Source organism: Schistocerca piceifrons, chromosome 1 (assembly GCF_021461385.2).
Source record: "Schistocerca piceifrons isolate TAMUIC-IGC-003096 chromosome 1, iqSchPice1.1, whole genome shotgun sequence".
In the NCBI taxonomy this organism is placed as follows: Eukaryota; Metazoa; Arthropoda; class Insecta; order Orthoptera; family Acrididae; genus Schistocerca; species Schistocerca piceifrons.
Genome location: NC_060138.1, coordinates 811,771,364 through 811,799,024, shown reverse-complemented (window position 1 = coordinate 811,799,024; position 27,661 = coordinate 811,771,364). Strand labels below are relative to the sequence as shown.

General features: G+C 43.4%; 1 protein-coding gene across 1 annotated transcript in view; it reads left to right on the top strand.

Annotated features, from left to right (window-relative positions):
- Positions 1 to 27,661, top strand: part of LOC124789873 (aminopeptidase N-like) — a 244,663-nt gene that overhangs the window by 198,685 nt on the left and 18,317 nt on the right. Inside the window, exons 14-16 of the mRNA XM_047257391.1 lie at positions 3,394 to 3,561; positions 13,212 to 13,358; positions 22,162 to 22,243. Coding sequence (XP_047113347.1) covers positions 3,394 to 3,561; positions 13,212 to 13,358; positions 22,162 to 22,243 — 397 coding nt within the window. The remainder of the gene's footprint in view (positions 1 to 3,393; positions 3,562 to 13,211; positions 13,359 to 22,161; positions 22,244 to 27,661) is intronic.

Genomic DNA, 27,661 nt, shown 5'->3' with positions numbered 1-27,661 from the left:
TTTAATGCAATGGTTTCCATTGCTTTGTGTATCCTCTTGTCGTTGATCATTGCTGATTCTTCCGCCTTTAGGGGCAATTTCCCACCCCTAGGACAAGAGAGTGCCCTGAACCTCTATCCGCTCCTCCGCCCTCTTTGACAAGGCCGTTGGCAGAATGAGGCTGACTTCTTATGCCGGAAAACTTCGGCCGCCAATGCTGGCAGGGATCGAACCCGGGACCGAAGACGTTTTGATTATAAATCAAGACGCTACCCCTAGACCACGGGTCCAGTCCCACGAACTAACGATATAAATCGTCTGGGTTTCCCTAGCAACTCACAAATCATTCGCGGAGGAATGTAATTTAGAGCAACTAAGGGAACGACGGAAAACAGATAAAAATGACTATAATAAATAATTGATAACAACGCCCGCCACCGGAGTCGCGTGATTGATTTACGATCACACGTTCGATATGTATCGTTTGGACCCAGTGACTTCGATAGGCAATCATTCTTGGAAATTACCCTGCAAATCTCCAACACTGCAAATTATTAACCTCTAACCTCCATCACTGCTGACTACTCACTCCCAGCTTCCATCACTGCTGACTGTTAACTTCCAACTGCTAGTCCGACCAGTTACAGAGTCTGTTACAGAGAGCGCACAGCGCTGTCAGAGTTATTAATGCAGAGCGCTGCATAGCGCTGCCAACATACACTCCTGGAAATGGAAAAAAGAACACATTGACACCGGTGTGTCAGACCCACCATACTTGCTCCGGACACTGCGAGAGGGCTGTACAAGCAATGATCACACGCACGGCACAGCGGACACACCAGGAACCGCGGTGTTGGCCGTCGAATGGCGCTAGCTGCGCATCATTTGTGCACCGCCGCCGTCAGTGTCAGCCAGTTTGCCGTGGCATACGGAGCTCCATCGCAGTCTTTAACACTGGTAGCATGCCGCGACAGCGTGGACGTGAACCGTATGTGCAGTTGACGGACTTTGAGCGAGGGCGTATAGTGGGCATGTGGGAGGCCGGGTGGACGTACCGCCGAATTGCTCAACACGTGGGGCGTGAGGTCTCCACAGTACATCGATGTTGTCGCCAGTGGTCGGCGGAAGGTGCACGTGCCCCTCGACCTGGGACCGGACCGCAGCGACGCACGGATGCACGCCAAGACCGTAGGATCCTACGCAGTGCCGTAGGGGACCGCACCGCCACTTCCCAGCAAATTAGGGGCACTGTTGCTCCTGGGGTATCGACGAGGACCATTCGCAACCGTCTCCATGAAACTGGGCTACGGTCCCGCACACCGTTAGGCCATCTTCCGCTCACGCCCCAACATCGTGCAGCCCGCCTCCAGTGGTGTCGCAACAGGCGTGAATGGAGGGACGAATGGAGACGTGTCGTCTTCAGCGATGAGAGTCGCTTCTGCCTTGGTGCCAATGATGGTCGTATGCGTGTTTGGCGCCGTGCAGGTGAGCGCCACAATCAGGACTGCACACGACCGAGGCACACAGGGCCAACACCCGGCATCATGGTGTGGGGAGCGATCTCCTACACTGGCCGTACACCACTGGTGATCGTCGAGGGGACACTGAATAGTGCACGGTACATCCAAACCGTCATCGATCCCATCGTTCTACCATTCCTAGACCGGCAAGGGAACTTGCTGTTCCAACAGGACAATGCACGTCCGCATGTATCCCGTGCCACCCAACGTGCTCTAGAAGGTGTAAGTCAACTACCCTGGCCAGCAAGATATCCGGATCTGTCCCCCATTGAGCATGTTTGGGACTGGATGAAGCGTCGTCTCACGCGGTCTGCACGTCCAGCACGAACGCTGGTCCAACTGAGGCGCCAGGTGGAAATGGCATGGCAAGCCGTTCCACAGGACTACATCCAGCATCTCTACGATCGTCTCCATGGGAGAATAGCAGCCTGCATTGCTGCGAAAGGTGGATATACACTGTACTAGTGCCGACATTGTGCATGCTCTGTTGCCTGTGTCTATGTGCCTGTGGTTCTGTCAGTGTGATCATGTGATGTATCTGACCCCAGGAATGTGTCAATAAAGTTTCCCCTTCCTGGGACAATGAATTCACGGTGTTCTTATTTCAATTTCCAGGAGTGTACAAACACTTAAACAGCCTACTTACAAGCCTTACATTACTGGTCTCCGACGTCACCCGACCTAACTGTATGTGATTACTTCTCGTGGGGGTCAACAGAAGACTCTGTTAATGTGCTTCCGTTACCAACAACAATGAATTAACTGAGACATCGCGTAACAGCAACTGTGGAAGCTATAACTCAAGACATGCTCGCTGTAGTGTGGGAACAACCTGAATACCGCGTTGTCATATGCCGTGCATCTCAATGGGGGCACTTATGTAAAAGTATGAAAAAATCTTTTTGAGCTTCCCGTTCACCAAGAAACAAAATTCATTGTATGTATTTCTTAGTTTCAGAAATATAGACGTGCTAAATCTGATGATTCTTTTTGATACACCCTGTATTTTATCAGTCATAAAAAGTTACAGTTATGTTTTTTTTTCACAGATTGAGTAAAAAGATGTTTTCCATGAAAATTTCTTGTAACGTTGTTGCTATTGTATTATTTTTTCATAACGATAAAGACTAAGTTATCTGTGCACCGTTCAATCTTTCGACCAACTTTGTTGTATGGGAGCGAAAGCTGGGTGGATTCAGGTTACCTTATCAATAAGGTTGAGGTTACGATAATGAAAGTAGCTAGGATGATTGCAGGTACTCGTAGATGGGAACAATGGCAGAAGGGTGTCCACAATGAGGAAATCAAAGAAAATCTGGGAACGAACTCTATAGATGTAGCAGTCAGGGCGAACAGGCTTAGGTGGTGAGGTCATGGTACACGCATGGGAGAAGCAAGTTTACGCAAGAGACTCATGGGTTCAGCAGTAGACGGTAGGAGGAGTCGGAGTAGACCAAGGAGAAGGTACCTGGATTCGGTTAAGAATGATTTTGAAGTAATAGGCACCAATGTTAGCACTGAATAGGGGATCATGGAGGAATTTCATAAGGGGGACTATGCTCCAGACTGAACGTTGATAGGCCTAATCAGTCTTAAATGATGATGATGAACGATTATCAAGAATTTCTTTTGGAAAGTGCTCCACCACATTATAGACTAAAAACAGAGGTGTATAACAGATTTTCAGATTTTATACTAACATCTAAAATTATCAGTACCTGGCAATATTGAAACAAGGTGAGATGACCTTGAGTCGTCTGGTTTTGTGACGTGTATATTTTCTCGTGGAAGGTGTGAGTGGGCTCCCGTAAATACTTTTTTAAATTGACAAGTGTAGTCGCTCTGCGTGTGTTTGTGTGTGTTTTTTGAAGTGGTGGTGAAATCTCCTTCGCAGCGTCGCTGAGTCGTACATGAGCGTCGTGTTCATGTGGGGCCCCCTGAAGCTGTGGGAGTTCGGCCTGGAGCGGTGGCTGCGGTTCCCGGCGTCCCGCCGGCAGAGCGAGCGCACCTTTCTGCTGAAGGAGCTGGCCGGAGGACCCACCACCCAGGACAAGATGCTCAGGTCAGCAGCAGCGGCAGCGTCAGCGGCGCTCTCCACCCTCTGTCCTCGCGTGCTGGAATGACGAGCACGTGGATTTCTGCATTGTTCTCCACTACTTGATGTTTCTCCACTACTGCATGTTTATTGATGCATAGGACTTCCTGATTATTATATTATCTAGCTCGCTACACATTATTTACATATGTTGTCCCGTTTCAGGTCATATAGTTGGTCACTAACTAACAGCTTACAGGACAAGTGAACTTACGAGTTACTACAGTAACGGATATCTGGCCTCGATATGATCGGGAAGTGCTGTTGAAACCGGTCACCTTACACAGGCTGGTCGGAAACAGTTCGAAAAGCTTGTAAGGGTGTTACAGGATGGTTTGTGCTGAGAAATAATTGTTAAAAAAAATATTTCTACGTTGCGTCGTTTCAGAATTAAGTAGCATTGAAATTCAAGCGACCCGCCAGAGACGGTGTCACCAAAGGTGTTCATCTACATCTACATCTACATTTACACTCCGCAAGCCACCCAACGGTGTGTGGCGGAGGGCACTTGACGTGCCACTGTCGTTACCTCCCTTCCCTGTTCCATTCGCGTATGGTTCGCGGGATGAACGACTGCCGGAAAGCCTCCATGCGCGCTCGAATCTTTCTAATTTTGCATTCGTGATCTCCTCGGGAGGTATAAGTAGGGGGAAGCAATATATTCGATACCTCATCCAGAAACGCACCCTCTCGAAACCTGGACAGCAAGCTACACCGCGATGCAGAGCGCCTCTCTTGAAGAGTCTGCCACTTGAGTTTGCTAAACATCTCCGTAACGCTATCACGCTTACCAAATAACCCTGTGACGAAACGAGCCGCTCTTCTTTGGATCTTCTCTATCTCCTCTGTCAACCCGACCTGATACGGATCCCAATAGTCAAGTATAGGCCGAACGAGTGTTTTGTAAGCCACCTCCTTTGTTGATGGACTACATTTTCTAAGGACTCTCCCAATGAATCTCAACGTGGCACCCACGTTACCAACAATTAATTTTATGTGATCATTCCACTTCAAATCTTTCCGTACGCATACTCCCAGATATTTTACAGAAGTAACTGCTACCAGTGTTTGTTCCGCTATCACATAATCATACAATAAAGGATCCTTCTTTATTTGATTTCCTAAAACCGAACAAAAATTGGGCACGAGACGATAGTAAGATTCGAATCCAACCCAAAGAGTGAACAGTCTCCTGTGCTATCGTCTGCGCTATGAGGAAAACTGAAACTAATGTTGTATCTGGCACGCAACTGCCTCATTGGCTAACTTCAATGCCAATTAACTCGGAAATGGCGCAATGTATCAAATTCGTTTCCGAACGATTATGTTTCAGCACAACCTTACTTGCAACACTTTTACAAGCTTATCAAACTGTTCCTGACCATCCTGTATAAGGAGCAGTCAAATGAAACCGAGGTAGATGGAAAAAGTAAGTAGACTGTTTATTATTTCAAAAGTAATCGCCATAACTGTTGAGACATTTATCCCACTGTGAGACAAGGCGGTCAATGCCTTCATGGAAAAATATTTGCAGCTACCTACTGAACTTTGACTGTACCCGGGTGTGTAGTTCTTCGTCCGAAGCAAATCGACGACCACGAATGCCTTTCTTCAGGGCCCCAAAAACATGTAAATCGCATGGGGAGATATAGGGGCTGTATGGAGGATACGTATGGGCTTCCCAGAGAAGTTTCTGCAGCCTATTCGCTACATGTGGGCGGGTCCACATGTTCTCAAGGCTGTCTTTACTATGCTGCAGAAATTTCTCTTGGAAACCCTTACGAATCCTCCATACAACCCTGATCTCTCCCTTTGCAATCTCCATATTTTTCAAGCACTGAAGAAAGACATTCGTGGCCACTGATTTGCTTCAGACGACGTGGTGCACGCGTGAGTGAAATCAGGGTTCCGTAGACAACCGCAAACTTGTTTCCATAAAGGCACTGATCATCTTGTCTCGCAAAGCGATAAACGTATTAACTGGTATGGCGATTACTTTTCAAATAATAAACAATTTACTTACTTTTTTCATCTTCTAGTTTTCATTTGACTGTCTCTTATACAAGACAGTGTAGTGATTTAGACATTATAATAACAAAGCGTTTTAGTCGTAACTGAGATAGAGAGCTCCAGCATTTAGCCACGTAAAATTACCTCAAATTTATTTATGCTATCAATTTACATGATCTTTTCCCTAGGTGCCTACAACAGAACGTGTGACAATGCCACTACATTTATAGATTTCTTTCCTTTTTGTGCGATAATAATACGTGAAATATAAGAAAACAATGGAAAATAAAAAGTTAAAATAAGTAAAATAAAAGATATTGAAAAATAGAAAATACACTAAATGTTAGTCGTATAGTTATGCCTTGGATACAATGTATACAGGCCTTCATCAAGCCTTCCTTTCTTCCAGAAGTGGTAGTCCTGCAAGTTTCGCAGAAGAACTTCTGTGAAGTTTGGAAGGTAGGAGACGAGGTACTGGCAGAAGTTAAACTGTGAGAACGGAACTCGAGTCTTGAAAATATCATTCTGGAAGCCTTCATCAGTTCTCAAATGAATTTCTAACTTAAGAAATCCACTTTCTCGCCTGGCCTTGGTATCATCATCGACACTAGCTGGTTGGGATTCCTATTCCCTAAATGAAAACCAGTGGATTTTTCAGACTTAGTGAAATATTCGCTTCCCATAAACTGTGTGTGGTTCAGTGTTATGATACACGAAAATTATGAAGTACCCAAAACTTATTGCGTACCATCTGCATCTCTCCACATTAACAATATAGTAATTCCAATTACATACACTGATATAAGACATAAAAGGAACATGGGAACATGAGTTAAATATATTTGTTAAATTTCTAACATAACAGCTATTTCATTTAATGAACTCTGAAAATATAACTAATGTAATATGAGAACGTCTTGGCACTTCAACTGTCTGCAGTCTTTAGACGCTCAATGATAGCAACACCATGTGGGATTTTTGGTTGGCAGTGTTATTTATAGCTGCCCAGGAACCAGGGTTTCTTAATGCACAGCGCTGAAATAAACCAAATAAAGAACACCTTTGGTGACACCGTCTCTGGCGGATCGTTTGAATTCCAATGCTACTTAACTCGGAAACGACGCAATGTATAAATATTTTTTCTTACAATCTTACGGTTTTAGGAAAGTCTCGTCATCTACATTGTCATCTACATCTATGTGATAACTCTGCTACTCACAATACAGTACCTGGCATAGGGTTCAATGAATCATACCAGTATACCATACCAACGCTACGTCACCTAAGACCAGGATGCATGGGAAGGTAAGACAAATATTTAAAAATCGAGTATGTGAAAGCAAAGCATGAATCCATGCCAACATAGCCTCGGTGATAACCTGGTAGCAATGAAAAGTAGACTGAAATTCGGAAAAACAGAGAAAAATAAGTATATGAAGAGGTGAGAAACTTAAAATTTAGGACCGAATCGGACAAAGAGAAAATTCTCCAAGCCAAGTAAATTACAGATAGTAGTTCAGTGGACGATGAATGGTAGTATTGTTTACATAGGAATGAAGCTGACAGGAAGTACAGACATGTGAAATTAGCATGGATGAGAAAGAGAAAGAGAGAGAAAGAGAGAGAGAGAGAGAGAGAGAGAGAGAGAGAGAGAGAGAGAGAGACAGAGAGAGAGAGAGAGAGATTTCAAAGAAACTGATATGATGATTCCATGGAAAATCAACACGAACACTGAAAAATTAAACGTCAATTCGGAGAAGCAGAGTGTAAAGTTGTTGAACTATGAGATCTGCGTCGAAGGACTGTACAATATAGAAGCGAGATTTAATAAGGAGAAGCATTTGCATGCAGAAGAAATAGAAGAACTATTACTGTGACTGGAGTTTGACAGTGTACTAAATTAACAGAGCTCAGTATACTCAGGAGGAGTCTATTGCTATAGTTTTAGAGCTAGTGAAATCTGTTAGGAAGCCTATAGGAATTAGGACATTATGAGAGCTGTCAATGAAACGGGTGCTTAACATCAGATTTTCAGAAAGGTATCTCATATTACCGAAGAAAGCAATAAATATCAATCAGTCTAATACTGCTGACGAAAATAGCATTTAATAAAACAGGGTACTGCAAGAAGGCAAGTTTGGTTTCAGAGCTGCTATTCTGATTTCGATCTTACTAATGGAAAGGAGAACAAAGTGTTAGTTGGATAACAGACAAATCTGTGACAACTTAAAAGTAGTAAGATATCCGCATCCTGAGATGAGTACAAAATAAATAGACAGGCATGTAATCTGAAGGTCCACAAAAACCAGATGAGGGCAATAAAAGTGGACTAGAACGGTTACATAGAGGAAGAAGTATGTGAGGCTGTCTTCTAGCTTACCACTACTGTCGCTGAAACTATACGTCGAAGGAGGATTGAGAGAAAAAGAGTAAAAAATTAAACACGAAGACAGGGGTTCTACAGGGGCTCTAAGGATGGCAGATGGCATTGCTCTTCTGGTGAAATGAAGGAAGATTTAGGAGACATGTTAAATGAAGTATAGAGAATACTTAGTCCAGAATATGACCTGAAGCTAAGCAAAACCAACATGAATCTGATAAAGAGTCGTGTAAAGGAGAATAATGACACGATTAGCTCCACACAGCTGTAGGGTGTCGAAGGGGTTGTCTGCCCGCAGAAATCGATGAAAGGCTGTCTCTATACAGGAACATTTGTAAAATGCTCAACAAAGGTAAGCAGGTGGCATTGAGGGTGTCGCCGAACTGGATGGTCTTAGGGTGACCCTTTGTCGTTTTATTCAAGCACGTGTCATTGTTATACACATCTATAAACGTCACACGAGGTCGCAAAACAGAGCTGAAAAAGCGTAAAAACCGTTTGGAGTTTCGAATCACGTTCAAATTTCGTCATGCGGTTTTGAACTGTGGTTTCACCCTGTATATCAGAGCGAATAAGAAGTCGCACTATACTTCAATGGTGCTGCAACTCCATTTTGTCCTTAGAGAAGGGATGAAGCATTCATGGGGTGTAGGCAGTGTCAAAGGTTGCCAAGAAAGTCGTTCTGTGGCACACCGCACTGCAAACTTTCGTTTACAAAACGCGAAATGTATATAAATGAAAGCCCCAGAGGGAGAGGTGGTTTAAATGCCACCTCTCGAGACCTTTTCGTGCTGATTTTGAGCGGCGGTGCGTCTGAAATATTTTCCTCTGCTACCCACAAGAAAACTGCTTGATTTCAACACTGGTCGTCGCGGTTCTGACTTCCATGGTAGAAGTGTCAAGAGAAGAGATGAGTTAAAGTTGGAGGAAGGGGGGGGATAACTTTTTCTTCATGTGACAGGTCTAAGGTGTGGTTGGGCAGAGTTGTGGTGAAATTTAGTGCCAATGTGACCTCACTAACTCACTTTACGCCTCCGATGGACTTCTGAGCCACTACAGAGGAAGGCTTAGGCACTTTTGAGCCGAATTTCACACTTCTGCGTCGCAGTGGGGGGGAAAATGACGCAGTTTCGAAAAGTGATCATTTAGTTCTTTTGCGCAGTGTAATTCGAGGTAAATGGTTCATAGAAACTGTTTGGAGATTTTTATGTTTCACAGATTGATGTGTGATGCAAGAACAATAAACTTTTTTCTCTAATGTTACTACCGGATGGTTTTAATTAAACTGACGATGTTCCAAGTGCTGCAGTACGGGCTGTATTTATTTATTTATTTTTTTATTTACTGTTCCGTGGGAGCACATTATGGAGAAGTCTCCATGGTCATGGAACGAGTCAATACATGAAATTATAACTCGGTAGTGGAAACAGATAAAAGGAACTATAAGAAATATATTCAGGCGACAATTCGTAAGTTTAAATAAAGAAAGTCAACAATGTAACACATTAATTTGCTTAATTTTTCAACTCTTCCAGGAGCTCCTCGACAGAATAGAAGGAGTGAGCCATGTGGAAACTCTTCAGTTTAGACTTAAAAGTGTTTGGGCTACTGCTAAGATTTTTGAGTTCTTGTGGTAGCTTATTGAAAATAGATGCAGCAGAATACTGCACTCCTTTCTGCACAAGAGTCAATGAAGTGCATTTCACATGCAGATTTGATTTCTGCCTAGTATTAACTGAGTGAAAGCTGCTAACTCTTGGGAATAAGCTAATATTGCTAACAACAAACGACATTAAAGAAAATATATACTGTGAGGGCAATGTCAGAATTCCCAGACTATTGGATAGGGGTCGACAAGAAGTTCTCGAACTTAAACCACACATAGCTCAAACAGCCCGTTTTTGAGCCAAAAATACCCTTTTTGAATCAGAAGAATTACCCCAAAAAATAATACCATATGACATAAGCGTATAAAAATATGCGAAGTAGACTACTTTTCGTGTTGAACTGTCACTTATTTCGGATACTGTTCTAATGGTAAATAAAGCAGCATTTAGTTTCTGAACAAGATCCTGAACATGGGCTTTCCACAACAGCTTACTATCTATCCGAACATTGCAGGATACTCAAACATGGTAGGTGTGTTCATTAACCGGTGCACTCGCGGAGTATGCTGAAAAAAATGATAGTTCCACTTTCTGCCAGCAAGTGAAAATATGGCGCTGTGAGCAGTTCAGAATATGATGCACGAAAAGAGATGGAACGACCAAACACATTATAACGGCCGTTCTGGAATGTTTGTTAAGATGAGGTCACAAGTTACAACGCCCATGAAATGTACTCACAGCTGCGAATATAAACAACCATCAGCTGTGTAATGGATTGACGGCAATGAAAATCTGTGTCGGACCAGGACTCGAAACCCTGGTTTCTTGCTTATGGCGAGCGCTCGACTTACCGTTAGGCTGTCGGAGCACGCCCTATGGTCCGACCTAAACTTCCATATGTCGCCAACCATGTGTATATAGCCTGTACTCGTACATTCGTTATGGATATTCCCGTACAGGGCAGACATTTTAATTGAAAGTCCCTTACTTGGTGTCGGCGAATAAATACGATATTTCAGTGCTTGTGTTGTTCAGAGTTACGATGCAATGTTTCTTGTAACAGGCACTGCGGTGACTGCAGCCGTTATGAAATACACGAAATGTATTCGCAGTTGCGAATATGAACAATCATCAACAGCATAGTGAAATGACGACGGTGAAAATTTGCGACGGACTGGGACTCGAACCAAAATTTCCCGTTTATCACAAGCGGTCACCTTACCTTTAAGTAATGCATGCATGTCCGAAGTAACATTGCATCGTAATTCTCAATAAAACAGGCATTGCAATATTGTATTTATTTGCCGACACCGGGCGAGTTACTTTCGATTAAAATGTCTCTTCTGTACGGGAATATACATAATGAATGTACGAGTGCAAGCTGTAGACACATGGGTAAAGACATATGGAAGTTTGGATGTGGCCGTGGGGGCTGCTCGGATAGCCCAATGGTAAGGCGTCGGCTTCCGTAAAACGAAAAATCCGGGTTCGAGCCCTGGTATGGCACAAATTTTCACTGTAGTCATTCCATTATATAGATGATGCTTGTTCATATTCGCAACTGCAAATGTTTCATGTATTTCACAACGGCTGTAGTCGCCGAAGTACCTGTTCCTTCGGCCATGGACGCTTGTCTGAAGAACGTTGCATCGTAATTCTTAACAACACAGCCACTGTACTATGGCATGTGTTCAGTGTGGTCTCTTTGCCTAGCAACATGCTGCATCTCTAACACGGCATCGTCGACAGTTGCTCACAACATGTCCAGTGAAACCAGAGCGATAAGTCGTCGTACGCTGTTCTTCACATCAGGAAGAGACCGCTTACATTCCTGGGACACGGTCTTTTAGATGGTTCCACAACGAGAAGACACATGGATTTCGGTAGGGGTACCTGGAAGGCCACAAGTCTTGAAATTGCCTAGAGATGATTCAGTCGTTACCGAAAGTTTCTTGAAGCAAGTCTTTCGCCCTGCAAGCGACGTGTGGGGTCGCCTTATCTTCTACGAAAATAGTGGTGTCGTCACAGTTGCGTTCTTGCAAAGCCAGAGTCGCATGTTGCACAAAGAAGTATTTGTAACGTGCAGATGTCACTATTCACATAACAGACCCACGAGGAGTCGTCTTCTCGAAGAAAAACGGACCGAGATTGGAGAAACTTGTGAAGCCGCATCACAAAGTCATATAGTCTTAGTGCAGTGGATGTTCCTGCGCGATATGTGGCGGAGTAGAGCCGCATATACGACAGTTCTGAGCATTCACGGCACTGAGCGGAATAAAATGTGCCACGTCCGTAAAAGGAATATTCCCCTGCCACATGTTATTCATTTCAATGCGCGCAAAAAAAACAAAGTGACGGCAGTGTAGCCTATCTTGGGGTACACTTGGCGCACATTCTAAATCTCCTAGGGATACCAGTAAAAAACGCGCTGCAAAGTCTTTTGAACTATTTACAGGGGAGAGACAATTCCCATGATACATCTTGAGGACTGTCTGTAGAATTTGGGGCATGTGTGGCATTGTCGGTAATAGCTACAGCAACTTCAACTACTAGGACGGGAATAGGCCTCTTTCACTATCGCACCTCTAATTCACCTGTTTCTTTCAACTCCTCGATCATATTCTGTAGCAAATTTATTGACATGAGGCCTCTTCGCAGTTGTTTATGTCGGCGATATTCCCTCAATGAAACGCTGCTATTGCTGCCATTCCGATAAAACATCTCTAGCAGCAGTGCACGGTCTTTCTTCTCAACAGCCATTGCGTTTCGTACGGAAAACTTGACCCTTCTTAACCTTGTGCACGAACAGCCACTTCACTAAAGAAATCAACACTCGTCGCCAAGCAACAAGCAGCATATTGACGTCAAAACGGGAAACATTTCACTTTCTTACTGTTTAGAGCGCCATATTTTGATCTGGAGGCAGAAAGTGGAACTAATATTTTTTTCAGGATACACCGCGAGTGCACCTGCTAATGAACGTACCTACGATGAAACTTACTGGCAGATTAACACTGTGTGCCGGACCGAGACTCGAACTCGGGACCTTTGCCTTTCGCGGACAAGTGCTCTACCATCTGAGTTACCCAAGCACGACTCACACCCCGTCCTCACAGCTTCGCAGAAGAGCTTCTGTAAAGTTTGGAAGGTAGGAGACGAGGTACTGGCAGAAGTAAAGTTTTAATCTGCCAGGAAATTTCATATCAGAGCACAATCCGCTGCAGAGTGAAAATCTCAGCCGGCCGGAGTGGCGGTGCGGTTCTAGGCGCTACAGTCTGGAGCGGAGCGACCGCTACGGTCGCAGGTTCGAATCCTGCCTCGGGCATGGATGTGTGTGATGTCCTTAGGTTAGTTAGGTTTAATTAGTTCTAAGTTCTAGGCGACTGATGACCTCAGAAGTTAAGTCGCATAGTGCTCAGAGCCATTTGAACCATTTCTTTGAAAATCTCAATTTGGATACCTACGATGTTTCAGCGTCCTGCGATGTATACAGCCTGCACAGCAGCACTGGAAACACCGCCAGTTTAATAATAACCACCCTGCCTTTTCTGTTACAATAGTTAGACACTTCATTTGCCCCTTCGCTCCCCCTCTCTCACAGTCTGTGTCCCGCTGTGCAGGCTGCTGAACGTGAGCCTGCTGGAGGACACGGGCAACTTCACCGAGTCGGACATCCGGCTGCTGCTGCTACACATGGGCAGCAGTCAGCGGGGCAGCGAGGCGCTGCTGCACTTCCTCTCGGACAGTTGGGACGCCGTCAAGAAGCGGTACGTACACGAAACACTGTCTGCGCACCACACCCAGCCCACCCTACAGTCCAAGTTTTCTTACGATGCAAGCGGCACCTGTTATGGGTTGTCCTTTACGACACAGTACTCTCACAGGTATGCACTGTTTGTGCAGTGACACCTCATTCCTCACGAAAACTGCGTGAGTATAGGTATCAGTCTGCACCTAATAGAAGAAACACTACTACGTTTATTATTTTCGTTAACGGTTAACGTTATGGACTTTCACTGTTTACTGTTGCATCCTACATCTACATCCATACTCCGCAAGCCACCTGACGGTGTGTGGCGGAGGGTACCTTGAGTACCTCTATCGGTTCTCCCTTCTATTCCAGTCTCGTATTGCTCGTGGAAAGAAGGATTGTCGGTATGCCTCTGTGTGGGCTCTAATCTCTCTGATTTTATCCTCATGGTCTCTTCGCGAGATATACGTAGGAGGGAGCAATATACTGCTTGACTCCTCGGTGAAGGTATGTTCTCGAAACTTCAACAAAAGCACGTACCGGGCTACTGAGCGTCTCTCCTGCAGAGTCTTTCACTGGAATTTACATATCATCGCCGTAACGCTTTCACGATTACTAAATGGTCCTGTAACGAAGCGCACTGCTCTCCGTTTGGTCTTCTCTAACTCTTCTATCAACCCTATCTGGTACGGATCCCACACTGCTGAGCAGTATTCAAGCAGTGGGCGAACAAGCGTACTGTATCCTACTTCCTTTGTTTTCGGATTGCATTTCCTTAGGATTCTTCCAATGAATCTCAGTCTGGCATCTGCTTTACCGACGATCAACTTTATATGATCATTCGATTTTAAATCACTCCTAATGCGTACTTCCAGACAATTTATGGAATTAACTGCATCCAGTTGCTGACCTGCTATATTGTAGCTTAAAGATAAGGGATCTTTCTTTCTATGTATTCGCAGCACATTACACTTGTCTGCATTGAGATTCAATTGCCATTCCCTGCACCATGCGTCAATTTGCTGCTGCAGATCCTCCTGCATTTCAGTGCAATTTTCCATTGTAAAAACCACTCGATATACCACAGCATCATCCGCAAAAAGCCTCAGTGAACCTCCGATGTCATCCAGAAGGTCATTTATGTATATTGTGAATAGCAACGGTCCTACGACACTCCCCTGCGGCACACTGAAATCACTCTTCTTCGGAACACTTCTCTCAATTGAGAATGACATGCTGCGTTCTGTTATCTAGGAACTCTTTAATCAAATCACACAATTGGTCTGATAGTCCATAAGCTCTTACTTTGTTCATTAAACGACTGTGGGGAACTGTATCTAACGCCTTGCGGAAGTCAAGAAACACGGCATCTACCTGGGAATTCGTGTCTATGGCCCTCTGAGTCTTGTCTTCCTTCTGGACGAACTGAGCTAGCAGCACTAATTTCAGATCTGAAGATAATCTGTTCATCATATCACTGGTACCCACTCCAGCATTAGACTTGTTCTCTGGCGCTAGATTTACCACAGACCGCACCTATCGAGATTTACAGAGGGTACAAACCTCTGACCACGTTCTGTGATGAGGCGTGGATGTCCAACATCTTCTCGCATACTCGTCGTTTTATCGTCAGTTTACACAGGAACTCACAACAGCAGCACGCAAACAGCCGACCAGCTTCTTCGTTCCCGAGATGCTGATTCACAGTCGACGGGTCACAACAATTTGCCCTTTATCACAGTCGCTTATATGAATGCATTTCCCCATTTGCGGCCTCCATCGTGGCTGGAATGGTTCCCATTTGTCTCTGCTCCGCCCATATACACCACTGGCCATTAAAATTGCTACACCACGAAGATGACGTGCTACAGACGCGAAATTTAACCGACAGGAAGGAGATGGTGTGATATTGAAATGATTAGCTTTTCAGAGCATTCACATAAGTTTGGCGCCGGTGGCGACACCTACAACGTGCTGACATGAGGAAAGTTTCCAACCGATTTCTCATACACAAACAGCAGTTGACCGGCGTTACCTGGTGAAACGTTGTTGTGATGCCTCGTGTAAGGAGGAGAAATGCGTACCATCACGTTTCCGACTTTGATAAAGGTCGGATTGTAGCCTATCGTGATTGTGGTTTATCGTATCGCGACATTGCTGCTCGCGTTGGTCGATATCCAAAGACTGTTAGCAGAATATGAAATTGGTGGGTTTAGGAGTGTAATACGGAACGCCGTGCTGGATCCCAACGGCCTCGTATCACTAGCAGTCGAGATGACAGGCATCTTATCCACATGGCTGTAACGGATCGTGCAGCCACGTCTCGATCCCTGAGTCAACAGAAGGGGACGTTTGCAAGACAACAACCATCTGCACGAACAGTTCGAAGACGTTTGCAGCAGCATGGACTATCAGCTCGGAGACTATGGCTGCGGTTACCCCTGACGCTGCAGCCCAGACTGGAGCGCCTGCGATGGTGTACTCAACGACGAACCTGGGTGCACGAATGGCAAAACGTCATTTTTCGGATGAATCCAGGTTCTGTTTACAGCAACATGATGGTCGCATCCGTGTTTGGCGACATTGCGGTGAACCCACGTTGGAAGCGTGTATGGTATGGGGTGCCATTGGTTACATGTCTCGGTCACCTCTTGTTCACATTGACGCCACTTTGAACAATGGACGTTACATTTCAGATGTATTACGAATCGTGGCTCTACCCTTCATTCGATCCCTGCGAAACCCTACATTTCAGCAGGATAATACACGACCGCACGTTGCAGGTCCTGTGCGGGCCTTTCTGGATACAGAAAATGTTCGACTGCTGCCCTGGCCAGAACATTCTCCAGATCTCTCACCAATTGAAAACGTCTGGTGAATGGTGGCCGAGCAACTGGCTCGTCACAATACGCCTGTCACTACTCTTGATGAACTGTGGTATCGTGTTGAAGCTGCATGGGCAGCTGTACCTGTACACCCCATCCAAGCTCTGTTTGACTCAATGCCCAGGCGTATGAAGGCCGTTATTACGGCCAGAGGTGGTTGTTGTGGGTACTGATTTCTCAGGATCTATGCACCCAAATTGCGTGAAAATGTAATCACATGTCAGTTCTAGTATAATATGTTTGTCCAATGAATACCCGTTTATCATGTGTATTTCTTCTTGGTATAGCAATTTTAATGACCGGTAGTGTACTTTCTTCATCGCGCCCCGTGCAAACAACCCCACCAGGTGGCATTCGGTCTCGCAGTCGACACTTGTCATAATATAAACGTAGGCTTCGGCGGCCATTGTCACAGTCAATAAAATTTTTCTGGGTTAGTGAACGCATTGTCAGTATGTAAAAAGTATGTCCGACTATGGCAACACACCAAGTCGGCGATTGCAGAACACCAGGATGAGTGCGGCAAACAGTGTAATTTTGTTGAAGCCTGCGTACTGGCGAAACAACCTCTTACTTTCAGGAGGAAGATTAGAGAGGCAATAGAAATAGCCAAGTGATCCTCCAAAATGAACAGAGAACCCATAACAGCGTTACAGGACGACAGCTCACGTGAAGCAATATACACAGGCGCGCCGGATGACCGCAGCGGCCGCAGGTTTCTTGGAGTACTGGCGCGCCTCAGCCGGCGCTAGAAAGCAGGAAATCAACACCCCGTCCCTACTGTCGCCTGGTTTTTCTATTCTCCGATTTCCACCAATCACAAGCAGTAATGCAAACACCAATCAGAACGTCGTGTTTCCACCAATAATAAAAACACCAGTAAAGAACTTCTCATATCCCTCCCTTTCATCCTTAATAGCCAATCAGAATTAGATAACAGCCACGTCTGCAGAAAGAAATAAAGTTTTCTCATTCAACAGTAAAAAAAAAAAAATATCCTGAACAAGGTCACTTGCAACAGTTACCGAAACGTCGATAGTTTTACATATTGACAATGCGCTCACAAACCCCAAAAAATTTTGTTGACAGTGGTCGTAATGTTTTGGTCCCTCAATGCATTTACTCTGTAATAATAATTATGTCGTGTGACTAGGGTCTCCCGTCAGGTACACCGTTCGCCGGGTGCAAGTCTTTCGATTTGACGCCACTTCGGCGACTTGCGCGTCGATGGGGATGAAATAGTGTTGATTAGGACAACACAACACCCAGTCCCTGAGCCGAGAAAATCTCCGACCCAACCGGGATCGAACCCGGGCCCTTAGGATTGACGTTCTGTTGCGCTGACCACTCAGCTACCAGGGACCGACATTTATTCTGTTATACTGTACGTCGGCGTCCCCGTGTATCTATTAGGTTGGTGCATAAATTCGTAGCCTTTTTTCATCCGCTTGATAAACAAAATACAGACTTTAGTCATTGATAATATATCACCCTTCAGTATTCACAACACCCTGCCAGTACTGGGGTAACTTCTCGATTCCCCGACTGTAGAAATCACGTAGTTTTGATGCGAAGAACTTGTCGAGTCATGTTCGGAGCGCATTTTCATCCGGAATGGAAGTTCCTTGAAGGTTGTTCGACAGAAAGCGCAAAAAGTGAAAATCTGAGAAGGGAATACCAAGTGAAGAAGGTGGGCGCTGAATGACTTCCCAAGATGACTCCTGTTTAGTGCTTTTTGTCACTCTGGCAGAATGCGGGTGAGGGCTGTCGTCAAATAATATCACTTCACGCATCCATCCTGGTCATTGTTTTTGCATTATGTCTGCAACACATCCTAGTTGTTGACAATAAATATCATCAATGATGGCCGCACCTCGGGGAAGCAATTCGTAGTATTCCACACCGTCGCTGTTCCAGCAGATGCGAAACATCATTCTTTGTGGGTACCGGTAGGTCCTTGTGCAGGGAATTGCTCCTTTGGTTTGGCCCAACCATTCTTATCCTTTCCTTATGTTTGCGTAAACGCTCAATTTCTCATCACCAGTAACGACACAGAATAGAAATGATCGGTATTGTTCACGAGCCAATTGACGACGAGCAACTACACATAGAGCCTCAGCTGATTTTTGTAACTATGGCTTAGAGCTTGCGATACCCATAGACCCGATTTTTGAACCTTTCTCCATTGCTTGAAAATGTCGCACGATCATGGAATGATCACAGTTCATCACATTTGCCACTTCTCGAGAACAATGAGGTGGATCGTTGTGGATTAATGGGTTTAAACGATCTTCATCAAACCTCGAAGGTTTTGCTGAAGGTGGAGAGTCACTAACGTCAGAACTACACTCCTTAAAACTAGACAACCATTTTCTTGCCGTGCTCCATCCAATGCCATTATACACGAAGCAAATGTTTCTGGGTGCCTCCTTTGCTATCACCCCTCTATTTAACTCAAACAGAAGAATATATTGGAAATGTTTCGGTTTCTCCACTTGGCACTCTATTTCCTAGCGTCCACAGCTCCACTCACTAACTCCAAATGTCAAAATTACAATATGTAAACACAAACAGCAACAGTGAACTGCAAATAAAAAATCACAATCCTTTAACAAGCCCATAATAACCGGAATATCAAAATGCAAAACAAAAGTGCCATGAACTTGCGCACTAACCTAATAATTTGTATCTGGGCGTACCATTTATCAAACATGGCTTATGAGAAGACGTTTTGTGGTAGGCGCCTCGTTTACATCCTTCACAGTAAACAATTTTAATGCTAGGAAGAGCTGCTGACACAATCTATGGAGAGTGACATGGCATATTTCTCAGAAATACAGTTTCAATGCAGCCGTTACAAAATGGTAGTTGACGTGAGAGTTTTTTTTTTTTGGAGGGATTTAACTGATTTACTGATGTAGTGACAGTAAATTTGCTGTTGATGCTGTAATCTTATGAATTTCACAAAATAACTTATTTTTCGTTTACACTATCGTATTCAAGTGTTAGTCGTACGTCTCCTATGATTTGTTGCTACGCTTCTGGCCGTATCCTTCAGCCCTCCTTCAGTACCTCGACCAATTACGTATGATAGTGTGATACCAAATCTCCGAGAGACAGCTCCAAAAAGACTCACTAGATGTCTGCGACGGTGAATTTCAGTACTTTTTGAAAAATTGTGAATGAAGCGGCCACTGGATTAAAATGGTACGGTGTCAGAGATCGTTGTAACCGTCCTGGAAACCCACTTAAGCGGAAAGAGTTGTCTGTAATTACAACCGAAACGGTTTCATGGTAGTTGTTCACGTTCACATCCATGTTATTAAAATTTATTTGCCTTATCGCTCTGCCCTAAAACGTCTGTATTATGAACACATCAGAAAAGAACGTCGGCTGTTGTGTGCTGCTGTCTTTAGCACTCTGGAAAGCAACTGAAGGAAGGTGAAACCACGACTATGCAAGAAGGTGTTGGACATTCACGCCGCATCTCAGAAGATGGAGGTCAGAGGTTTGCACACTCTGTAAAGCTGGATAAGTGGTGGTCTGTCGTAGATCTGATGACAAAGTGCATTTCTGATGCTGCATAAGGCACCAGTGAAGTGGTGACCAGATTATCTTCAGGTCTAACATTAGTGCTGCACGCTCTATTTGTCCAGAACGATAAGGGTGCAACAGCCAAAAGCGAAAGTTTACTGTTGCGTCCTGACTCTTCTGTAATGCAGTGTTTGTTCTGAAGACGATCTGATCATCATAGCGAAACTGTTAACGAAAATGATAAACATAGCGGTGATCCAGAAGGTGTTTCTTCCATTATGATCATACTGATACTTACCCTCGTGAAGCTCACAAAACCTGTGTGTTTGTTCACGATCACAAAGATGCCATCTGTTATCCATAAGTGATGCGCATAACCAAACACAAGTCCAAATTTAAAAAAAGAATAAATAAACGAAATGGAAAACAAATAAAAAACGATGTTTGATCAAAAAAGTTCTTCTCGGTGGTGTCAGTATTTTTTGATCACACCGTGCACTTCCTTCAGTTTATCAGACAGTAGTTTTGTAAGTCTACCTTTTTAGTTACTTCCTAAGTGGTTCAGTGAAAGGCACATCCAATGTTACAGTGTGTAGTCAAAAGACAAACATTTGGCACTTAACACACAGCACTAACCCCTAAAAACCCGCGATCAGAATTCAATAGTTTAATTGTATCGCTTCTTACAATAGTTTCAGTATAATGGAAGTGAAATGTGAAGAGGGTGACATGTTCATTCTGACAACGACGGGAACACTTGTTCAACACATCGCTGGAGGAAACTGGAACACTACGTAGCACGTAGGAAGGTTTTGTAATCCTGGGTCACGACATTATTTCACTCTGCGTCAGTATTGCCCAGCTGCCAAGTCAGAACATTGGTGTTAGTTTGTAACAGAATACGTGGCACAGAGAATAAAACATTGTGTCTGTTAAAATGAATTAACGTAACATTCCGTCTCGACACTTTTTTGTTTTCGTGTATCAGATATATTAACTCGTTTCGGCTGTTATCACTGATCTATGGTATGTCTTCGCTCGCAGAAATTTGACCATACACTGTGTATAGATGTCATTTTAAATGTGATTTTGATGATGGCTTGACCAAAAACGCGTTAAGATTGGAATAAGAAAGTAGAAAGCTATTTGTTAATTAGTGCTATTGTGGTCGCTGACTTGTAGTACAATTTCATGCCGTAAACTTATATTATGATTTTGTATTCTTCAGTGCAAAATTACAATCAAAGTATCGTTTCGGCTCTCGCAGTTCTTTCCACAGCATTTGACTTTTTGGTTTGCAAAGTCTAGTGAATTTGGAGAGTAAGAACTTAAAATGCATATCGAGTGGTCTTACGTAATTCACAATAACTAGATTCTAATTTTTAATTCTAATAGACTGACATATAATGCCGCATACAACATTACCAGATTCGCATACTGGGACTTCAACAGAAAGTATGAGTACTCTTTTTATGCAAATGTACTGATTTGTCTGTGGAATTTCTCGCAAAATGCCTTTTACAGACTTTTGCTCTGCTAATTATTCGAACGTAAAAAATTAAATGTGAAATTTTATGCCCTAGCGTTCTGCTAACTACGAGAGAAATGGTACTTAGCAAACGGTTAATCTATATTTTTTCTGCAGTTAACTGTTCAAGCATATAGCACGTATTGCAAAAAGCGTGCGTAGCTAGTGTTCTTTGAATTAGCGTTGCTGACTCTCGGTCCCGGGGCCCGGGTTCGACTCCCGGACAGGTTGGGTTTTTGCTCCTCTCGGGATTCGGTATCCGTGTTCACTTCATCGCCATAAACGCACAAGTCGAGGAAGTGCAATCAAATAAAAAAAATTGCACAAGACTGCCGAACCACCCGGAACGGGTCTTTACGTCATATGCACATTTGATTTCATTTCAATACGAAAACCAGAGCGAATATTCCGCCAATATAATATGCTGGTACTCTGATAACGTTTCTCGGCTAAAATAATAATAGTGTTACTCTTTCCCACATATTAAAACACAAAAGATTTATATTTCATTTCAACATTAGTGGAAATAATCGAACGGTGGTTGGCTCCTAGACAAATACTGACCAACCGCGTCAATAAATACAGTATTCATATGAATTTGTGATTAATGAACATGAAATCGGAAGGACGAAACATTTTGCAAATTTATCCATGAATATTTAACGATATTAATTCTAATCAGAGTGGTCTCTCTTAAACAGAGCAAATGCCCTGTAACTTTTTAGGAGATGCACTGATGTACATTTTTCCAGCATGTTAAGTTTATTCGTAATAATAAGTGAATGACTGATGTTATTATGAATCAAATCTTCCTTATAATGATAAAAATGATAACTATTTCTGTATGATCACGTTCTGAACTTTCTTTACAGATGTGAAGGAAATCCAGCTTTGTGGGAATACCTTATTTCAGCTACTGTTGACGGCTTCAAAACACAAGAAGGTCTTGACATGGTAAGTACTCAGTGATCCTTGTTTACAACAGAACTTGGATGGATGTGCGTAAGCTGGAATAGCAAAGCAACCAGCACAGTGAACAGTGAATTTGACAAATTGTTACAGTTCTGTTTCTTGGGCCTATAGTTACTTCACTCATCATTCAAAATAATATGGATTAGAATACTGTAGATATATACCTGATGACTTCTAGACCCAGACTCAGTTATCCTTTGTAGAACTTAAGGAATCATTCATTATTTCTTATATTTCACGTCCTTACTGGTCAAATTTAAGTTTTCTGCGAGGGTTGAGAGAAAAGTAATGCCTCGACCTTCGTTAATTGGGTTTGGACGGGAATATTTTAATAAATCAAACGCAGAAATAATCCTTATAATGTGATCTTTAATTACCAATATTCACTTCCCACTCAATTGGATACATGTCTGCCAACTATGAACAAGTTTTCTGAAGCTGTCACGGAAGAAGTCGTCACTCTGTTTCCGCAAACACAGTCTTACAGTCCCGTCAACTTCTTCATCAAAAGCACAATGAAGTCCCCGGAGATCGTCTTTCATTATCGGGAACAGATGGAAGTCAGACGGTGCTAAATCTGGACTGTATAGAGGATGCCGTACGGTGGTGAGATTCAGTCTCTGATGTTCTGCTGTGGTGGCGCTTGAAGTGTGTGGTTTGGCATTGTCATGGTGCAGGAAAATATTTACCTTTTCGTTTCGGACCCTTGTTAGCCGTCGTTTCAGAGTTCACAGCGTTATGATGTAACGCTCTGAATTTATTATCGTTCCGCGATCAAGGAAATCAACATGGGAAACGCCATCTGCGTCCCAGAGCACTGTTGCCATGATTTTTCCAGCTCAGGGCTGCGTCTTGAATTTCTTTTTCTGGGGCGAGTCTTTGTGTCGATATTCCATAGACTGACGTTTCGTCTCCGGGTCGTAATGGTGTATCCACGTTTCGTCTCATCACAATTAAATGGAGAAAGACGTAACCTTCATTCTTGTAAAGCGAGAGGAGTTCCTGGCAATTTTCAAGTCTGTGAGCTCTCATTTCAGGAGTCAGCATCCGGGGTACCCATCGTGCACAGATCTTCCGATAGCCAAGAAAAGCAATAATGTGACCCACACGTTCTTGCGAAATGCCGACTGTTCTTACAATTTCTCTCTGAGTGATACGACGATCGTCCTGAATCAATCTGTGAACATTTTGCTTGTGAAACTCGGTGGTTGTTGTCACAGGCCGTCCAACTCTTTGTTTGTCACGCAGGTCAGATGTTCCCGCCTCAACATCTTTAAACTTACTCGCCCAACGACGCACAGTACTCACATAAACACAATCACCATAAAATGCTTTCATTCTCTGATGAATCTCCTTTGGGGTGACAGCTTCTGCTGTCAAGAATTCAATGACTGCACGTTGCTTAAATTCCATTGACCGACCGTCTGCGCAGGGTTCCATATTTTACACTGTAACAACACAACCGTTCAATGCTAAGGCTTCCCGCCAACTGGAGCTGTAGAGAAGAGACTACGGAACAAGCCAGTACCTGCCGCATGCCAATGCTACCAACTGTTGAAGAGTTACGAAGGTGGAGGCATTACTTTCAAGTCAACCCTCGTAGTTATTGTAATGATTTCTCAAGCCGGTTCTTAGTTACTGTTTTGTTATATGTCGTTGCTACATTCATACAGCGAGAAGTCAGTCACGTTCCTCAATTTTTCAGCGTATACCATAAACCTCCGATACTAAAGTGTAATTAAAGAGTATTACTTTTTTGCAAAGCAAGTTCCATGGTAGCCAGTCGTTTTCTGAAGTTACGAGAAGGAAACACATTCCTCTCTGAACAAAATCTATTACATCTCATATACTATAATGAATATCAAAACTCGTAACAGCGAAGCTCAACAACCACCGACATAGATATGTCTCCTATTTTCTTGGTTATAAATTTACAAAATTGAAAGAATAATTTTCAGTCTAGAAACTGCAAGGTATATTTTTACGTTGCTTATCTTACTACTACATTTCTTTTCTTCTTCATAAAGACATTCGTCGAGGACGAATGGTGTTCGTCCTTCATTAGAGACATACATGATGTTACATTTCCTTTCCATTTATGACCGTGATCTAATTTACTACAAGTAATCAAAGAATGGTACCAGCCACTCTCGTATTTTCACGCCTTTATCGTGTTTATTGAATTGTTTTATTACTTGGTAATAAGTGTAATTTTTCCTCCTAGAAAACGAATCAAAAACGATTCTTGGAAATATGTAGAAAATTGCAGAGCTTGTCATTACATAATGTCTTGAACATCGAAAGTAAAAACATCGAAGGATTCACAGAAAATTATTAATTACTTATTTTTCTCACTACTCGCCACGACACTCCTTTAATCAAACATGAACATAGGCTGTTTGTTACTCGTGTATGGCTTCTGTTTAAGTGGACCGCATTAAGCACGGAAGTGTTGTTGGGTCAAAAGAGAAAAGTCAGTACTCCAAGATTATGCAAACTAATGTGGATATTCCTTTCCTTAATCTGTCTTCCAAGATATGTCGTAGTATCAGTATAACTTTACGTGTTCCTACATTCTGCGGAACCTAGACTGATATGCCCCCAAGGTGGATTTTACCAGTCCTTTCAGTCTTCTGTAGACGATTTGTGTTAGTATTTTACAACCATGACTTTTAAAACTGATAGTTCCGTAATAATCAAACCTGACAGTACCTGCCTTCTTTTGTATTGGGATTACAACTTTTCTTGAAGTCTGAGGATAGTTTCCTTTTTCCATGTACCCTGCAACAGTTTTGTGAAGACAAATTCACCGAAGGATCTTAATAATTCTAAGGAAATGTCGTCTGCTCTAGGTGCCCTGTTTAAAACATCTCTGAGTGCTTCAGCAAATTCTTATCGTAGTATCCCATCCATCATCTCAACTTCATCCATTTCCTCTTGTCTTTCCCTTAGACTGTCTTCACGTTTCTTTTCTATGTATAGACCTTAGTGCCTGCTGCCTCGCTCGCGGAGACTCTGTGGCCTGCAGAGATTTTTATGTTTTTATTTAATCGAATTTTGTTGTTGTTCACAAATTGCAACATTTTCTGAACTTTTCACGCTAATTAGAGCCATATTAGCATGGTCTTTACCGATTGTACTTCTGACCAAAAAGCGATACAGCTAGCTGGTGTCCAAAGTTTTCGTTAATAATACTTATGTGTTCTTGTGTAAAAATTTCCATAGCAACTTTTATTTCCTAACAAATATTTCTTTATATCTAACAGAGAAATGAAATACCAGTTTTCATAAATTTACCTTAAAATTTTTTTAAATATAAAAACATTTTAAAAAAAATTTTCACCCCCTATTGCACTCCGTTAGGGGTTCAATCACCAGAAACACTGAAACACGTAGTTTTTTTGTTGCTAACCGAGAAGTCAAATACCAATTATTATACGCTGAAGAGCCAAAGAAACTGGTACACATGCCTAATATCGTGTAGGGTCCCCGCAGAAGCGCCGCAGCACGACGTGGCATTGACTCGACTAATGTCTGAAGTAGTGCAGGAGGGAAATGATACCATGAATCATGCAGGGCTGTCCATAAATCCGTAACAGTACGAGGGGGTGGAGACCTCTTCTGAACAGCACGTTGCAAGGCATCCTAGATATTCTCGATCATGTTTATGTATGGGGAGTCTGGTGGCCAGCGGAAGTGTTTAAACTCAGAGGAGTGTTCCTGTAGCGCTCTCAAGAAATTCCCGACGTGCGGGGTGTCGCATTGTCCTGCTGGAACTGCCCAAGTACGTCGGAATACACAATGGACATGAATGGATGCCGGTGATCAGAGAGGATGCTTACGTGCGTGTCACCTGTCAGAGTCGTATCTAGACGTATCAGGGCTCCCATATCACTCCAACTGCACACGACCCACACCATTTCAGAGACTCCACCAGCTGGAACCGTCTCCTGCTGTTACGCAGGGTCCAAGGCTCATGAGATTGTCTCCAAACCTATACTCGTCCATCTGCTCGATACAATCTGAAACGAGATTCGTCCGACCAGGCAACATTTTTCCAGTCATCAACAGTCCAAAGTCGGCGTTGACGGGCTCAGGTGAGGCGTAAGGCTTTGTGTCGTGCAGTCATCAAGGATACATGAGTGGGCCTTCGGCTCCGAAAGTCCATATTGGTGATGTTTCTTTGAATGGTTCACACGATGACACTTGTTGATGTCCCGGCATTGAAATCTGCAGCAATCTGAGGAAGAGTTGTACTTCTGTCATGTATAACGATTCTCTTGAGTCGTCGTTGGTCCCATTCTTGCAGGATCTTTTTACGGCGGCAGAGATGTCGGAGATTTGATGTTTTACTTGATTCCTGGTATTCACCGTACACTTGTGAAATGGTCTTACGAGAAAATCCGCACTTCATCGCTATCTGGGAGATGCTGTGTCCCCTCGCTTGTGCACCGACTGTAACACCACGTTCAAGCTCACTTAAATCTTCGTAACGTGCCACTGTAGCAGAAGTAACCGATCTAATAACTGCGCCAGACACTTGTTGTCTTATATGGGCGTTGTCGGCCGCAGCGTCGTGTTCTACCTGTTTGCAGGTATCTGTATTTGAATACGCATGCCTGTATCAGTTTCTTTGGCACTTCAGTGTAGATGTAGCCTTAAAAATCCTTCAGTAGTTCTTTAATATTTTTTTAAAATTTGTGGTAAGTTCGTAGGGGACCAATTCGCTGAGGTCATCGATCCCAAGGCTTACACTCTACTTAAACTAACTTACCCTAAGGACAACACACACAACCATACCCGAGGGAGGACTCGAACCGCGCGGCCACTCCGCGCGGCTGATTATTTATTTAAAAAAAATTTCACCCAAGATTTTATCGCTTTAGTGGTTGAATTTTCAAAAACGATGAAACACATATCTATTTATTTCTGACTGAGAAACTAAATACCGATTTTCGTAGGTCTAGCGGTTTTTTTTAAAGAAAAACTTTCATCCCCTATTTTGCCCCATTTGAGTTGGAATTTCGAAAAATACCGTCTTAAACGAAGGCTACAGTACAAGAAACACATCTTCTCCAAATTTCAACTTTCTGTCCTTTTGCAGTTTGAGTTGGGTGGTGATGAGTCAGTTTGTCAGGAGATTATCTTTTATATATATAGAGATTACGATGGCTGTAATGCAATACCGAGAACTGCCATCGCGGCTGTGTCTTCCCTGTAAGCGAGTGACAACACAAAAGCAAAGTGAAGATATTACTAAAATAAGCCGCGTGGGATTAGCCGAGCGGTCAAGGACGCTGCAGTCACGGACTGTGCGGCTGGTCCCGGCGGAGTTTCGAGTCCTACCTAGAGCATGGCTGTGTGTGTTTGTCTTTAGAATAATTTAGGTTAAGTAGTGTG